General features: G+C 36.0%; 1 protein-coding gene and 1 long non-coding RNA gene across 14 annotated transcripts in view; one reads left to right on the top strand and one right to left on the bottom strand.

Moving 5' to 3' along the window:
- Positions 1 to 11076: 11076 nt before the first annotated feature.
- Positions 11077 to 15165, bottom strand: IZUMO3 (IZUMO family member 3). 2 transcript variants are annotated; one of them, XM_077912176.1, is made up of 7 exons: positions 14718 to 15165; positions 14508 to 14582; positions 14273 to 14362; positions 14035 to 14052; positions 13492 to 13572; positions 12955 to 13045; positions 11077 to 12624 (listed from the first exon to the last, which is right to left on the bottom strand). In XM_077912176.1, exons 1-7 carry the CDS (start codon positions 14947 to 14949, stop codon positions 12489 to 12491), a joined length of 723 nt encoding a protein of 240 aa, XP_077768302.1. In that variant the 5' UTR covers positions 14950 to 15165; the 3' UTR covers positions 11077 to 12488. The 2 variants fall into 2 exon arrangements, with proteins under 2 accessions (XP_077768302.1, XP_077768304.1); XM_077912178.1 differs by lacking the exon at positions 14273 to 14362.
- LOC144322304 (uncharacterized) overlaps positions 14823 to 16935 on the top strand; it is a 220126-nt gene continuing 218013 nt past the window's right edge. For 2 of the 12 annotated variants that reach the window (XR_013387898.1, XR_013387903.1), the window contains exon 1: positions 14823 to 15401. This is a non-coding gene — a long non-coding RNA (uncharacterized LOC144322304). The remainder of the gene's footprint in view (positions 15402 to 16935) is intronic. The other 10 variants (XR_013387901.1, XR_013387906.1, XR_013387897.1 and 7 more) reach the window with 8 other exon arrangements.

The raw sequence follows: 16935 nt of genomic DNA on the forward strand, positions 1-16935 counted from the left end.
CAGTGGGAAAGAAAAACAAATGCAATATTTAAAAAATACAACACTCTGAACAGGAAGCAATTAGGGCTTCTGAGTGCTGAGCAATTCAGTCAAACTGAGATCACTTTGCATCAGATAGGAAATAAGGGGGATGTGCTGGGCTAATTCATGGGCAGCACAGAAATACTTCCCAGCGAGTGACAAGATGGCTTTTTTGGTAAAATGAATTGTTCTTAGGTAACACTACTTTCCCCTTGGACCTTAGATTCCTCTCTCATTTCACTTGCATACTAGAGACTTCAGGGGAGATTTCAGAATTGTCTTAACAGAAATACAAACCACACATTTTCTCCCGCTTCCATTCCTTCCTTTTTTCCTTCCCTGTTTGTAGACATATTCTAGAGTGTGAGTAATAATTGATATGAGCCTCATCTGACAGAAGTTTGAACTTTGGCAAGCAAATACTTTCTGTCACTTGGAAATACTCGATTACCATTTGTCCATTTGTCCATTTAGTTTGTAGAAGCAGATTAAGTCAGAAAGCTGCCAATATGTTTCCATATGCAATTCTCTCTCTACATTATGGAAAGGAAACCAAAGTACTTGGGAATTAAAACCGTTTTTGATTCCAGAATTCAAGTGTATTGCTCAATTTGGCACTGGCAAAGGATGCAGGATACAAAGGAAATGGATGTAGAAAACAGGAGTTCTAATTTTCCTTCTAGCTCCGATGGAGGCTTTTAGGATCATGTTTTTAGGATGCCTAGAAGAAATCATTAGAACCTGCACTATGATGGCCTGACATTATAGGGATATTTAAGAAATTTTTTGCTGTGATCCTTAACTTTTAATCTATGTTCTGACATATTTTTGTAGTGTAAATTTATGTATTTATGTTACATGTTAAATCTATATTTAAATATTATATATGAATTTAATTATGTGTAACAATAGTTAATACAAATGTATTTTAAAATATATTTAAAATATACAAATATATATTCAGTTATATATATAAAACAAAATGTAAAAGGACATTTTGCAATTTCTTAATGAAACAAGTTTGAGGAATACATGAAAATGAAAGTATATGGACAGCCGGGTGGCTTAGTGGTTTAGCGCAGCGTTTGGTCCAGGGCATGATCCTGGAGACCCGGGATCGAGTCCCATGTTGGGCTCCCTGCATGGAGCCTGCTTCTCCCTCTGCCTATGTCTCTGCCTCTCTCTCTATCTCTGTATCTCTCATGAATAAATAAATAAAATCTTTAAAAAAATTTAAAAACAAAAATGAAAGTATAGGAAAACTGTGCATGTATGTGTATTTTTACTTGTTTGATTTGTTGTTTCCCTCAAGAACATGTTTCAACAGATGTTGGTTGATAGTAAAGGATCTTTCAACCCAGAACAAAAATGAAACAAGTAACTCTAATCAAATAAACTCTTAATAGCCTATGGTCAGTGAGAAAATTCAATTGTCTAGCCAAGTTTAAGAATCAATAGTGGCCACTCCAATTTGAGTATAGTTATAAACCAGTAAACTTAAATACATTCTCAAAGATCAGAAATTCTTTCTAACACAAAAATGTCAGAATCTGTGGGGGAAGGGTGGGAGGAAGGACTCAAAACCTCAGAGAATTAGGATGTTTCATTCAGCTATGTAAAACCTACTGAGTAAAAAAATGACAAAATTATCAAGTATTAGTGACCAAGTTACACTGAGGATTTCAGTAGTTTGGTCTCAAATATTTTTATGCTTATGAATAATAGATTTTATATTGTATTTGCCTAATGTATCTAATGCCTATCATTCAGTGGAAGCATCCTCAGAATTAAGAATTCCATTGTTTACCCAACTTGCCATCTAAGATTCTCAGAACCAGAGACCTCAAGAGACCGTGTTTTTGTTCCGTAGTTAGAACTCTAATTTTTCACTCAGATACATGTATGCTCAATCATTCTGCTCTGAAACAAGTACTTTCTTTTTCCAGAATCTGTTTCCTTATTTTTTGCAGTGAGGGTATTCATAGTGCTTACTTCATTGGATTTAATTATCCTTAGTGGATAATTAAAAGGTTATATGATAATAAAAGCATTGTAGCTAATGTATATAATGCCTAGAACAAAGTAATTGTTGAATATTCCCATTACAGCGTAATATATGATAGTTAATAAAGCTGTTATGACTCTCAGGTTTGGGTTTGGACTGGTTAACTCATTTGCTATACTATTAGTGAGGTCACAGCCTTACAGAGATTCATATATAGAGTCCACATATTTTTATGAAACATCTACTAAATGTAAGTTACTCTGCAGCTCTTTATAAAATAGGAAAACATAATATCAGTCCTGTTACTAAGAAGCTTATAATCAAGCAGGGGGTACAATGGCTAGTCACAAGATACTGTAATAAAAGATAAAATTGTGGTAGGTAAAGTCAAATAGGAAAAAAATCCTGTGGTGGTAAGAATAAAAGGGAGATACCTTTGACTTGGTGGAAGGTGATCAATAAACTATAGTTATCATATTTATAATAGTTATTGCTAACTCCAAATCCAAAGCTCTCTCACAGAGCTAAACAGATAGATCTTTTAAAATAGAATCACAAAATGATTTATTAAATCTATTAACAGTATTCACATGAAATCTCTTTTGTTAAAAATAAATAGGAAAGAAAGGAGAAGAAAAACTGTAAAAAGTTAAGACTGACTATATTGTGCTTAAGGCAAGTGGACCTCATTGAGAAGAAATCTATGGCTGATTAAAATATGAACTATCCCATTAATCACACAATACATTAGATAATAAATTGTAGTTGTTAACTTGGTATGCGCCATTGAACATGGAGAAAATATCACATAGGCAGACAAGTGCACCAATGTATGACAATGTAATAGCTTGTGGATATATTCTTTTTGTAAATATGTCTGCAGCATATCCAATGTCTTACGGAACTATGCTGTAAAATAAGGTTATTCTTTGAGTCCTAGAGATTAATGCTGCAGATTTTTCAATACCGAAAAAAAATCATACATTTGAACAGAAGAAAGAGTGAGATAGAAATTAACATTTTTCACTCAGAGTCTGTCATTCTAATATTTCATTCAATTTTCTAAGGGAGCTCTGAAGATATTAGATTAAAAAAATGTTTTGGAAAAAGAAAAACCAAAGACATATTCCATTGACAGGTAATTATGGGAGCTAATTTCAAGGACTACTTTGAACCATGATCAGGATGTTTAACTGTCTGTGCTGTGTGGATCTAGTGAGCCCACCTTGAAAATATGCTGATAGCACAAATAGGAAAGAATAGAAACAGTGCTACATTCTATAGGCCAGATAGTACTTTTTAAAGAAAATCATGGACTTCTTTCAATTTTGTTTTGGTAAATATGTAAATGTAACATTTAACTGATCATTAAAACATAACTTTCACCTAGTCTTGTGTTTCCAACTTGCTTGACAAAGAAACATAATTTAGCAACTTAGGCCAGGTTTCACCGTGAATATTGTCTTTGCATATGCTGGTATGCTGTCCAATATGGCAGCCACTAGCCACATGTAGCTACTGAGTACTTGAAGTGTGGTTAGTCTAAATTGATATGGCTGTCAGTATAAAATACACACTAGATTTCAATGACTTAATTTTAAAAAGGCAAAATATCTCATTTGGATATTTAAGGTTTAATAAAATGCATCAGTTACACCTGTTTCTTTTTTTTAAATATATTTTTACTTTTAGTTTTAGAATGGAAAGTTTAAAACTACTTCTGTGATTTGCATTTATGGCTTGCATTATACATCTGTTGGATAGTGCTTTTCTATAGGATCCATAAAGTAAACTACTGATAAAGGAAATAAAATTCTGAACAAAGAAACTTGACGCCTTCAGAATTACATTAAAATAGCTCACATTCTGAGGCGCCTGAGTTGTTCAGTTGGTTTAGGGTCTGCCTTTGGCTCAGGTCATAATCCCTGGGTCCTGGGATGGAGCCCTACTTCAGGCTTCCTGTTCATCAGAGGGCTGCTTCTCCCTTTCCTCCCCACTTGTGTTCTCTCTTGCTATCTCTATCTCTCTTTCAAATAAGTAAATGAAATTTTAAGAAAAAAAAATAGCTCACATTCTGACCTTAAAGCATGTTTAAGTTGTGTATAAATAGTTGTATATAAACCATATAATTCAGAGTATACTACGCATTAGAAAAAAGCACATGAAAAATAGACTGCAATTATATATGTGTGAAAAGATAACACTTCAAAATCTAAAATACAAAATATTCATTTAGCTATGTTTCTTATTGGAAGGGTAGGCCCTGCCTATGATCCCTGCAACCATATTAAAATAGATACTGAGATTATAAAGGACACTCTTTCCCCACATAGTCTGAAAGTTTGTGGAAAATTTATTTTCTCACTGAAGGATTATAAATAGAATCAATATAAATAAAAAAATACAAGAATCTTTGCTCTCAAGTTCCTCCATCTTGTAAAAACAAGACAAAAGAAAATATTTCCACTCCTACTGAAAGGCCATATAAACCACCTGTTCCTTTTCTTTTTTTAAAGTCTATATTTGTCAATATCGGGATCAGACAAGGCAAGAAAAGCCCCGAATGCAGTCATAAGCCAGAAAATATAATAGGTGACTCTAGGATTTATTGTTTTGTAGTACTACAATAGTCTGCCTTTGGGTTGATAACTTAATAAATCAATCTTCATTGCCTGAAACAGTTCATATACACTCCAAAGTAAGCTGTTTATGCTTTTACTTGCATTTTTAAGATTAGTCCTTCATTTATATTTTAAAAATTCTGTGCCTCTTCTAGGAATTATCTCCATGTAAATTCAGAATATAGTAGTTATCCCCTGGGGCGAGGGGCCATTATATACCGGGAGTCAACGTCAGATGGGGATGTATTTTGCAATGTTGTTTGTGTGTGTTTGTGTTCGGGTAGTTATTATCTGAAAATGTCTCCCCTGGAAGGTCTGTAAAGGGTCACAACTGGACTTTGATGTGTGGGCCAGATCTGAGGGTTAATCCCCAAGGATGTGGAAAAAAACTAACTTTTAAAGTCTGAAACAGAAAAAGCTTGCAGATTTTAAACTGTACTGTCCAATAAGGTAGCCACTTACATCCTGCATCTGTTGAGTACTTTACATATAGCTAGTGTTACTGTGAGAAACTGAATTTTTCATTTTATTTAACTTTAAGGTAGATTTAAAAACACACTGGATTCAGTGAGCAAAAAACTTTTAATGTTTGGATTGGATTTACTTTTTTAACTGTACATTTTATGATGTATAAATGCAGATCAAGTATTTCCAATTAAAAATTTCAAATTGAGATATGCTGAAAGAATAAAATACAAGCGAGATTTTGAAGACTTAGTACCAAAATAAATAAAACAGCTCATTAGCAATTTTACATAGATCACATATTGAAATGGTGTTTGGATATTTGGGTTGAAATGTATTAAAATTGATTTTACCTGTTTTTAAATATTTTTTTAATGTGGCTACAAGAAATTTTAGATTTAAAAAAAAATGTTTTATTTATTTATTCACGAGAGACACAGAGAGAGAAGCAGAGAAACAGGCTCCCCATAGGGAGCTTCATGCAGGACTCAATCTCAGGACTGGGGGGATCATGACCTGAGCCAAAGGCAGATGCTCAACCACTGAGCCGCCCAGGTGCCCCAGAAATTTTAGAATTCTTTCTGTGGTTTATGTTATATTTCTATTAGATGGTGCTGTCTAAAAAAAAGGAAAGCATATGGAAATAACCATGAGATACCAAGATTGTAAATGGGATATGACAACAAAAGTGAGACACTAATGAAAAGGTAGTTATGAGTTGGTAGCTAATAAAGGAGAAGCAGGTCCTTAGCCTACCTTACTGTGTTGGCAGATGACTGGTGTAGAATATGATGCCTGGACTAGTTTAAGGGTTTAGGATTGAAAATATAACTTTTAAACCTTTGTGTCTTACAATTAATGATACATGCATTGTTGCTTTAATAGTTTTAATTATTACTAATTTTATTTTTAAGGGGAGTTACTGCATTTTCCTTCTTTTTAGCCTTCCACTGGTATTGAGTGCATTATATAGAGTCTTTGAAAGAATTTTACCACAATAAACCTTTAAAACAAAAGATACCACAGGTATAGAATGGGAAAAAGCTTAAACCAAATTTAATTTCCAAGGGTAGAGATCTTATGAAGCAGTAATATCAGCCACTTTGTTATATAAAATGTATCCCATAAACTTGATACTGGATTAAAATAATCCATTGGTCAGTTTGGAACAAATTGTATTATATTGTATCTGCCATGAAGTTCTATTGCCCTCATGTTGAATTTAAATAGACTTTCTCCCCACATAAGTGAGATGCAAATTCACTGTAGAAAAATCAGAAACACCAAAAGGCAACACAGAGAAAATAATAATCACTTGTAACCTACAGCACCCAGAAATAATGACTATAAATTTCCCTTGTATTTTCTTTCAACTTGATTTTTAGACAGGATTTGGTATGTCTTAACAAGCACTGTATCACAAACTCTGTAGAACTCTGTATTTAATACTTTTTGCCCCTTTCTTTGAACTCTCTTTGGACTGTTTTTATAGCTTGGACTGCAGTTATCCATTATAGAAAGAACAACTTAATAAATGATGTCTTGTTGGCTTGAAAGTATTATTCACATAGATTTCCAAAGTGACAAAGATACAACCAGAAAGTGTTTTATTCCCTAGAAGATCTTGTTGAACATTTTCTGACACTATTAGTAAGATAAAGAGAGTATAGATGAAAGAGAAAACATGAATTCTGAATCCTGAAGAGCTTGTTCTTATTACTACTTTTAGCAGAAATCATGAAGGGCCACCTCATCAGGCAGATTGATGAATCCTCATTAGGTAAAGGCTTGAAGTGTTCCAAGAGTAATGCCTCACAGAAACCCCTATAACAGTCCAAAGTGGTGGCTAGACAAACATGCCTACCTGTCATTGCTGCCTTTTGATTGGAAGGAATTTGTATTTGTTTCCTCTTTAGAAGGAAGATATACATGCGAGTATAAAATCACTGGGCAATGTTAGTGGTGCTAAATCTGAAAATGCAAACCCAAGGGCCTGAAGTTAGGCAAGCTCCTTGAGATGAAGTGGAGTGCAAAGTGCCCTTCATCTATTCTTGAGATATTTACTTCTATCCTCTGGCTTTACTGTAGCTAATGTCCTTTTACTCAGTCATGCTATTCAACCCATTTTTAAGTGAGTTGAAAAATGAAAACATGCATCTTGAAGTTAGGAAAAGCAAAGGCTCAGTGTAATATTCCAGAGCTCCTGCGTTTATCACTTTTAAGACAATTAGATACCTAAATGCCAACATCTCCACTGCTTCTTATCCATCTTCCACCTCATCCCCATAATGAGGGTAATCCCGGTGGGAGGGGGGAGGGGATATACTTCAGTTTCCTGATCTCTGGCATGATTTCTGGATTTAGATCAATGTCAAAAATCCTGAGAACTCTTAGAAAGCTTAGGGATTCTTCAGGTTTCTGGTCCAGTTGGCAGTGAGGAAGCCTGGTGGGACAAAGTCAACCAAGCTTTCCTGATGTACATGTGAAGGTGCTGAGAACTTCTCATAGTCCTTAAATTAGATTTCTCACTAGGAACCTGTGTGTCTGATCTAAAATTCCATGGAATGTGTTCACTCCAAACAATGTTAAGGTAGTTCTTATATCATAATTTCATGGCAATGTTGAACATCAAGCTGCAAAGTGTTTCAAAGATAAAGACTGAGGTTATCGTAGGCAATCTGGCAGACAAAGTATATGTGGTAATATTAAGAATATCTAGGATATACTCAATTCCAAATAACAACATTCATCAATGCTTCATTTACATATTCATATTTTTATTCAACGAACATTCATTTTTTTCTGTGTCAGGTATTACAAAGAACTCTATGCACAAACAGCAGATGTGATTTCTGACCTCTTGGAATCAGACTTAATTCATGGTTATATAATATCCCTTAATTCCTACCAAACAAAGAGTGGGCAGTGATTCAACATAGTTGGAAGTACTAATATAAGGTGGGGGTGGGGGGTCAGGAAAATGTTCCTTGAGTAAATGATATTAAACTAATGTAAATTTTTGTGATATATTGCTAGATATTGGGAATATGAAGATAATATGGCATAATCTCTGTCCTTGAGTTCATGTCTAGGAAAGAGATGTGCACACCACTAACAGTCCTATGTTAAAAGTGCTCTATAGAAGTCTATGGATTTGGGACTCCTGAGTGGCTCACCGGTTGAACATCTGCCTTCAGCTCAGGATGATCCCAGAGTTCTGGGATCGAGTTCCACGTTAGGCTTCTTGCGGGGAGCCTGTTTCTCCCTCTGCCTGTGTCTCTGCTTCTCTCTCTCCCTCTGTGTCTCTCATGAATAAATAAAAAAATCTTAATAAAAAGAAGTATATGGATTATAGTGGATCCTGAAAGTTATGGGTAATTTGGTTTGATCATCTCAGGAAAGACTACTAGATGAGATGGCTTTAAGTGTGGATTTTGAAGCCCAATGATTTTGAAGGCTAAGGAATATTACCAGGCAATCAGGACAGGAAATAATTAAGTAAGTAATGGTTGGAGTAAGAAAAAGTCCAGTATATTGGGCAAACTCTAAGTAGAAGGGAAGGCCTAGGATGGCAATTGGCCAGCTGTGAGATTGTGTATGGAGTGGGATGGTAAAATAGAAGGCATGTTGAAATATTGTATGAAAGGATTTATACTTCTCTTTTAGGAGTGGAGGAGACATTGGAGTATTTTAATTAGGAGTTTGAAATTGACTTGTGTTTGTAGACTGATTGTTCTGAGTGCAAAAGAAAGGATGGATTTGGCTTATGGAAAGGCTTGATTCAGAGAGACTGATGAGAAGGCCATTGCAATAGGCCCTAAGAGAGGAGGGAGGAACTTCAGTTGTGGCAGTAGCCAGGGAGATTTAAGAGATTTAGGAGTGAAAATCAATGCTAATTGAAGACTGACTGGCTAGGATAGATGAAGAAGAGAGAGGATTCCAGCATATGTTGATATTTCTACCTTCTGGGTGATTTATGGTATCCATAGAGCCATTCAAGATTTGGGATTTGAATCCAGACTACCACGTAGCAAGTAACCATTTGGAAGAAGTTACTTGAACTTGTCATGCCTCAGTTTTTGTTTGTACAAAAATTGCTAAAAATAATTTTGTGGGATTTATGGGAAGATAATTATGAAAATGCTTAGTGAATTGCCTTGCCCATAGTCGACATTCAGTGTGTATTTTCTCCAGTTTTGGGCATACTGAGTTTGAAATCAGTATTTTATGTCCAGATGGATATATCTAGTATGTATTCACAAACAGAGGTTGGGGACTTGGGAAGGGGGTGCAAATAAAAGCCTAAGCACTTGCAGATATAATTATTAGATGATAGTTGAAATCACTTGACTGTATGAGATTCCATCAGGTATAAGAAAGAAAAGATTCAAAGTAGATTCACTGGTGCTTAGTATCTAATAAGTAGGTAAAGGAGGAGGAGGAGCCTCCCAAAAGTAACTAAAACACGGTTTAAAAAATAAGAACAGGGGATCCCTGGGTGGCTCAGTGGTTTAGCGCCTGCCTTTGGCCCAGGGCGCGATCCTGGAGTCCCGGGATGGAGTCCCGCGTCCGGCTCCGGCATGGAGCCTGCTTCTCCCTCCTCCTGTGTCTCTGCCTCTCTCTCTCTCTCTGTCTATCATAAATAATAAATAAATAAATATTAAAAAATAAGAATATTAAAAAATAAGAACAAAACCTTGAAAAAAGGAACAGATTTAAGAATATAACCTGCCTTGTATAAGAGAGGTACTTTGAGAAGGAAACCATTAGCACTCTGACAAGTCTTAGACTGAGAAGTAACTTCAAGAATAAAGAGAACTCTAAATATAACAATTAAGAGATCATTGACAACCTTAGAGCAATTTCCATGTGGTGGTGAGGAGCAGAATATGATTGTGGTGAATTGAGAGAAGAGCAGAAATAGGGAAATAGTAATAAGATATAGAATGTTGGGATCCCTGGTGGCGCAGCGGTTTGGCGCCTGCCTTTGGCCCAGGGCGTGATCCTGGAGACCCGGGATCGAATCCCACATCGGGCTCCCGGTGCATGGAGCCTGCTTCTCCCTCTGCCTGTGTCTCTGCCTCTCTCTCTCTCTCTCTCTCTCTCTGTAACTATCATAAATAAATAAAAATTTAAAAAAATTAAAAAAAAAAAAAAAAAGATATAGAATGTTATTTTAAGAAATTTGGCATAGCTAGTTGGGGTGGTAGGTAGAAGTGGATAAAAGATAAAAAGAAGCCTTAATATATATTAATAGACACCAAGAAAAAAGATCTAGTATTGAGGAAGCAGAGGGAGATAAGTGATGGGAAATAAATAATGAAGGAATATTCTAGAAGAAGCTGTAGCTCAGGAAATATAATTCACAAAAGAATGCATTTGTCTGAGATGGAAGAAGATACAACCTCCTTTTGAGTCAGAATGTGAAGGAGTAAAGTTGGAAAGACTATCAATAATTAGAAATTAAGAAGCTTCTAGTATTAACCCTATTATTTAGCTTGTAGTTTTTGTGTTCTAATAACACATATTTTAATTACCTTAACTAGATTGGCTAGTACCTTTTAATGTTATCTCCACATAAAATGAATTTTTAATTTTTATTTAGTAAAAGCCAAGTGAAACCTCACCTCTGTCCCCCTACCCAAAAGACAAAAGAGCCTTGGAGAATACTGATTTTTTAATAAAGTATCCCCAAGAATGATGGAATCACAAAAAATTACACTATCCATGCAAGGGTCTCAGACTATCAGAGAAATATCTTACTCTAATTTATATATCTTACGGTAATATTAGAGCTAAACTGTATGCAATGTTGACACCAGGGCATTGGAGTATATATTAACGCTTAAATATCCTTTTTTAAAATGTTAACTGTTAGCTCAAGCTTAAATTAGGATTGTAAGCAATTAATTTTGTATCATGTTTACATTTGAAAACAGAAGTACCATAAGACCTTTCCTGGTAAATGAACACAGTTTAATTAGATCATCTCCATTTTATTGTATTACAAACACATAAAAACACAAAACAACCAGCCCCTCCTCATTCTGGCAATTCTAGAAATGATAGACCAGGCTCTGGATTTATATTATAAAACAATTACAGTAAATTCCACAGGTATAAGAATCATACACTTGAAAAACATAGTCCAAAGCTGTTGGGAATTCAACCCGCGGCATCTCAAAGTCTTTCAAAGGAGTAAGACTATACAAAACAGTTATATTTAAATTTTACCATCACGTGGGGTTTTGTAGTAGTCTCTCCTTGGTCTTCATCACTTCTCTATCTTCTGCCTGGATAAGCTCAGTCATATTTTTATGGTCACTACTTGATTTGTTCAGGTGCTTTGAAACACATTCCATTAGATTTGATCTTTTTGCTATATTCATACATATAAACTCAAACACTCATGAATGAATATCTGAATTAATTATTGATAGTACAATACAGTCAATACTTTGTATTTTCAAAACTGATCTTGGGCCTTTTCCATCAAACTGACGTGTTCTCCTGTATTTCCTACTTTAGTCAAGGATACAACCAAGTACCAGACACTTAATCTGGGGAGAGATCACAGTTTTGCATTCCAGGTAAACATGAAATGTTGTATTTCATTTTAGGCTTTTCCTTAAGCGTGGCTGTTTTTTTCAATAGTTGTGCTCATGCCATTTAAATTTCCTTAAAGAACACTAGCAATTGCTATTTTTTTCTTCTTATGTCAATATTGATAATCTATACTTGTGTTAAAAGTGTTCATTTCATCCAAATTTTAAGATTATTGTGAGAATTCAGTTAGATATAGATTTAAAGCACTTATTAGGGTGCCATCCATGTAAGAAGTATTCAATAGAAACAAAGAAATAGAAATTAATATTCAATTCAGTCATGGGACATATATTTAGAGGAAAATGGGGCAATTCTCAACTACTCAAAATAATATTTTGGATGTGTGTGTGAGATAGCATGATGAACATTAAATGTTTTGTATCATCAAAGAAATTGTCCACATTGAGCCAAATGATAAATACAAAAGCAGTAACAAAGTAAAAAGAACTAAGAAGCAGTCTTAGAAATTGAAATATTCTAATTACAGCCACTAATGAGAGTTACCAACCATGCATTCTTATGCAATGTATATCATCTTTATGTACATTGCAACATACCAGCATTCCATTCTGTACAACTCTGGGTATATCATTTGCCCTCTCACTGCTTCCATTGCCTCAGGATAGCATAAGGATCTTTACTAGAGAAACTCTATTTCAGTTTTAAAATACTATGACTTTTATGACCACAAAATAGCTTAATTCTGAGTTTTCTGTTCTGTGTCAACATGTAAAAGAATTGTGAAAGACCTCCTGTCTGTGTCTGTGTATTTATTTTCTGATTCCAAAATCATCCATCTTGTCATCTGTCATGCCCATTAATTCTTCAAGTTTCTTCTCCAAATATTTCTTTAATGACCTTCGTATTGCCTTCATTTTCCTCCGATGAGACACACAGATATAGAATCTAGAGCAGAGAAACAACATAATCCCAACTTCAATATTAGTAAGGCATCTCATTAAGACAGTTACATAATCATACTTTCCCCTTCTTTCCCCTTCTTTTTCTGGATACTGCTCCAGGAGTTTCCTCATACTTAATTTCACCTCCTCTGTTTCCTGTGGTCCAACTTGTATCCCATAAACTTCCATCCATTTCATTCCTGTCACTATTGTATCCCAAACTTTGAAATGACTTCTTTCCCCTTATTGCCGTTGGGAGGTAGGGGAGGATTGGACAGTGTCTTTGCCAAAGGAATGCTTGACCCAATGTGTGTTTGGAGGGAGGAAAACTCACAGTAACAAAGCACTTCCCAATATCACAACTTCTGCTAGTAATATCAGAAATAGTGCAATCTCTCGATTCTCAGCCTTCCTTGAATCCTCTTCTGGAGGGAGAAAAAGGAAAATAGAAAGTGAATTTGGGAGAAGAAAAATACTAATTTGAGAGAACTTGATCCGTGGTAGATGGGTCTTTTTAAACATCAAATAATTTTCTCTGTTCACTGCTTCCATCACCGCTTCCGTCACTGTTTTCTGGTTATTCTGATCTTTATTACTCTTAGGTCCTTAGGCTCTATAAAAAGTTTGCCCTTACTGCCACTATCCTAATTTTTCCATTTTCAGTCCTGCCTTTTCATTTCTTAGCCATTCAGTTGATCCAGTGCCCAGTAATTCATCTTGGTACACATTTTGCCCAATATTTTCGCTCTGATTTCTTACATTAGCATGATCTGCATAGCAGGTGCTCACCAAATATTTGCAGAATAGATCAACGAGCAACTCAGTACTTGATCCCTGGCCCCTTCAAATTCCACACTACAATCTTTGTTACCTCCACAATACTCTCCTCTGAAGCATCGGGAAGTGATGCGAAGACAGGTCCAACAATCCAGGACAGGACCTTCAATCACGACTGATAAAGAGAAGAAAAATAACAGAAGGGGGCAATGGCATGGAGTTTTCTTAGCTCAGGCATCAAGTATGGATTAGATCTCAGGCATTTCCAGGACTCTTAATGTTATATTGTTGTGAATTTCTTCTTCCCCTAACAATCAAATTTCTTGATGGGTCAAAACCTTCTGTAACTTAAGTCAGATCTTTGGGGAAGAAGTGGGAAAAATGATGCCTCAGGGTATATTGGTCCTTTGGATTATAAACTATACTATAGAAGGCCTCTAAGCACCTCCAAACTCTGTGTGTTTGAGATTTCATGAGATAAATTTGTTGTCAGATGTGACTGGCATTCCCACCCCCATAATCACAACTCTAAGAATTGGGTTCTCAATATGACAGGTGGTAGAGATATGGCCATATAGAGCAAATGAGATGGGAAAATATGGACTGAATTAAAAGGTGTCTCATGTATTTTACTTACCGCAATCTTCAGAACAAGCTAAAAGAGAATCAGAAAGTTCTAATGAGCCTATAATCAACATAGAGTTCGCCATATTTATACCCAATGGTTTTTTTTTTTTTTTGGTTAGCCATGAAGTTCCAGCCACCCCTCCATCCATTCTAAATAACTGTAATATGAAACCACCTTCCTCATCTCACCCTTATTTCCTATTCCTTTCACATAATTTCAGTGTTGTTAGATAGACATCTTTTATTACCAACTTCAGAGAAGTTCTTTAATATCTCTTTCAGTTTGGATTCCAAGTTTTGGCGGACATCGAGAAGCTTGCCTTGAAGGATAAAAGCACCTAAGAGGGGGGTGGAAAGGACATCAGAAACTAGGGGTATTCCCTTCAGAACTTAATCCTAATTGTTTTGCCTTGTTTTTCCCAGTGAAATTTCCTTATACTTGCTTGGGCAACACAATCTTTTAACACTGAAACAGTAGCTCACCTTTAAATGTTTCATTGCCCAGTTTATAAAGTTCATTCTTCAGCCATGTTCTTAACTTGGTAACCTTTTGAACAGCTAGAGAGGAGTAAAAGTACATGTAGGGGAATAATTACATCCGCGGAGGAAATTATGTTGACCCAGGTGCACTCTTCCCTGCCTCCCCTTCTCCCTTTAACCCACAAAACTCTCAGGGACTGAAACTTCCCTCACCCAACACCCGAAGCATCTTGTCCCTGTGGGAGACTTTGAAGCTTAAACGGATCATCTCCTTAATCTGTCGTTCAAGCAGATGAATTCGGCCGGGGACTTCTGAGGGTATTAACTTTGCCAGCAAGGACCTAATATCTTCTGTGAATTTGGGGTCACATTCCAAGCAGCCTTTGACCCCATGGAAGGCTGCCAGGGACAGGGGCAGGAATAGAAGTAACCACAGGTCTCCCATTTCCTTGCCCCAACAGCCGGTTGTCCTGGCAACTAGTTCACCTAGTTTACTTTTCTTCAAAAATCCAGGAATAAGAGCTGTGTCTTGGATAGTCTGACTTCACCTTCCCCTTCATTTCCATCCCACTTCTAGGCAATATCATTTCCCCAAGGATCTTCAGTTGTTTTCCGACTTTTGTCCTTCATTCCAGAGAGAGGGAACTGCCAGTTGGGAAGCAGATACCTGAGTTCTGAGTGTAGAACAGAGAGAGAGAGAGAGAGAGATCTTGAGCTCACACAAGCAAAGTTCCATGCAGAGACAGAACTCAGAAAAAGATTTTCTTTAGGTTTCTCCTTTACTTGTGTCTTCAGTAAATTCTCATATCCCTCCTGACAATAGGAGTAGTGTCTCAAGAAAGAGATCTCATAGGCCTGTAGAGACTGCTCAACCAAAATTTTACTTCTATAGAGGAGGTAAGAAAAGCCTGAAATATTGAGTTGCTTGGGGTCCTAGTCCCTGATGGTAGTAGGATTGTTGAAAATTAGCAATGGGTGTCTAGATGTAATTGATAGCATCGATAATAGTTTTGATATAATTGATAACTTCTCAGAAATGTAAGCTATCTTTGTCTGTAGGATGATTTCTCCAGCCATGCTCTATAACCTTTTTATATCATTCTTATAAAGTGTCTCGAGCAAGGAGACAAGAAACAACCGTTGAGGAGTACATGGTGATGCGCAGATCCAGTAACACCCAGAGCCCATTAGTGGGAACATGTTAAAAATACTTACGGTGAAATGTGAGGCATGTAAGAAAGTAACCACAGTTATCATGGGCTGCTGTCTCAGGACACCTTGGAAGGAGCCCAAATAAACACTTCATTTTAGGGCTCTTTGAACAAAAATATTTTTTGTTATTTGAAGAAATTAGGCTACTTTATAGACTTTTCAGGGTACCAGTAACCTCTTCTCTGTTAAATTGCTTGTATGTCAGTGATCACCTGGAAACAGGAAACCCTGGGATCTTAAAAGGTTAGTGGTAGAATTGAGAGCTAAGGTATGGGAATTTTATGGATTTGAAAAGTTATGAGGGAAGTACAAAGAACTACTACTAATTATATGCCTACCATGTGCCAGATATGGGATGTGCTAAACACTTCTGATTATTGCAAGTCCTGATGGCACAGCAATACTTTGAGAAATTATCTCAATTTTATAGATAAGATTCTGAGGCTCAGAAATGTGAAACAACCCTTTCTACAAAATATTTTAAGTAGTTATGGAACCGGGATTTGAAATCATGTCTGTCTGACTCCAAATTCTTTATACTTCATTCACTGTCTTTCAACATTTTCTGGGCTAATGCAGAAAATTATTTCTTGGAATTTGATAAATCAGAGGATTGCAAGGGGAGGGGGCAATTCAAATCCTCTGATGATCCAAATCCACACTTCTGCTCTGATTTTATTTTCCCTTGGCTAGATGATCTTATCTTTAGATGATCCTCCATAGGATTTGTACATGCTGAGGTCTGAAGGCTTTTGAGGTAATGGGATTAAACTAATTCTGGAAACCAAAGTTGGAGACTTAAAAGGGGCTAAAACTTGGCAGGCAGATAGCCAGGTATGAGGAAAAAGTATTCTTTAAGGGAAAATATACATTATAGATGAGATATTTTCCAGTTAACGTTACATACTTTTACTTTCCGCTTGGACACTTAAAGAGAATATGATGGCATATTACTGACTAATTCTGTTCAGTGGAACATTATCTTGACCCGGACCACATGCTCTACTATTTTTATCCTTGCCTTATTCTTCCAGCTTAATTTGCAGTACAGGATTTTTAGGATTTGAGAAAAAAAATGATTCAACTTTTGGATAGTCTTGGGGAAACTGAAAATAGCAAGCTACTTTCTAAAAAGACAGAACTTATAATTGATGGGGACATATAAAAAGGAAAATAATGGAGGAAATAGTAAACAAATAATAATTGAGTGAGCTGATGA

The sequence above is a fragment of the Canis aureus genome, chromosome 10 (genome assembly GCF_053574225.1).
Source record: "Canis aureus isolate CA01 chromosome 10, VMU_Caureus_v.1.0, whole genome shotgun sequence".
NCBI classification, from domain to species: Eukaryota; Metazoa; Chordata; class Mammalia; order Carnivora; family Canidae; genus Canis; species Canis aureus.

Excerpts from the sequence above, each read along its gene's own strand:
- IZUMO3 (XM_077912176.1), bottom strand. The coding sequence starts at position 14,949 with ATGGGAGACCTGTGGTTACTTCTATTCCTGCCCCTGTCCCTGGCAGCC. Across the intron at positions 14,363-14,507 it reads GGGCAATGAAACATTTAAAG|GTGCTTTTATCCTTCAAGGC; the intron begins GTGAGCTACTGT and ends CCCCCCTCTTAG. Across the intron at positions 12,625-12,954 it reads TTGGGAAGTGCTTTGTTACT|ATTCTATATCTGTGTGTCTC; the intron begins GTGAGTTTTCCT and ends TCTCTGCTCTAG.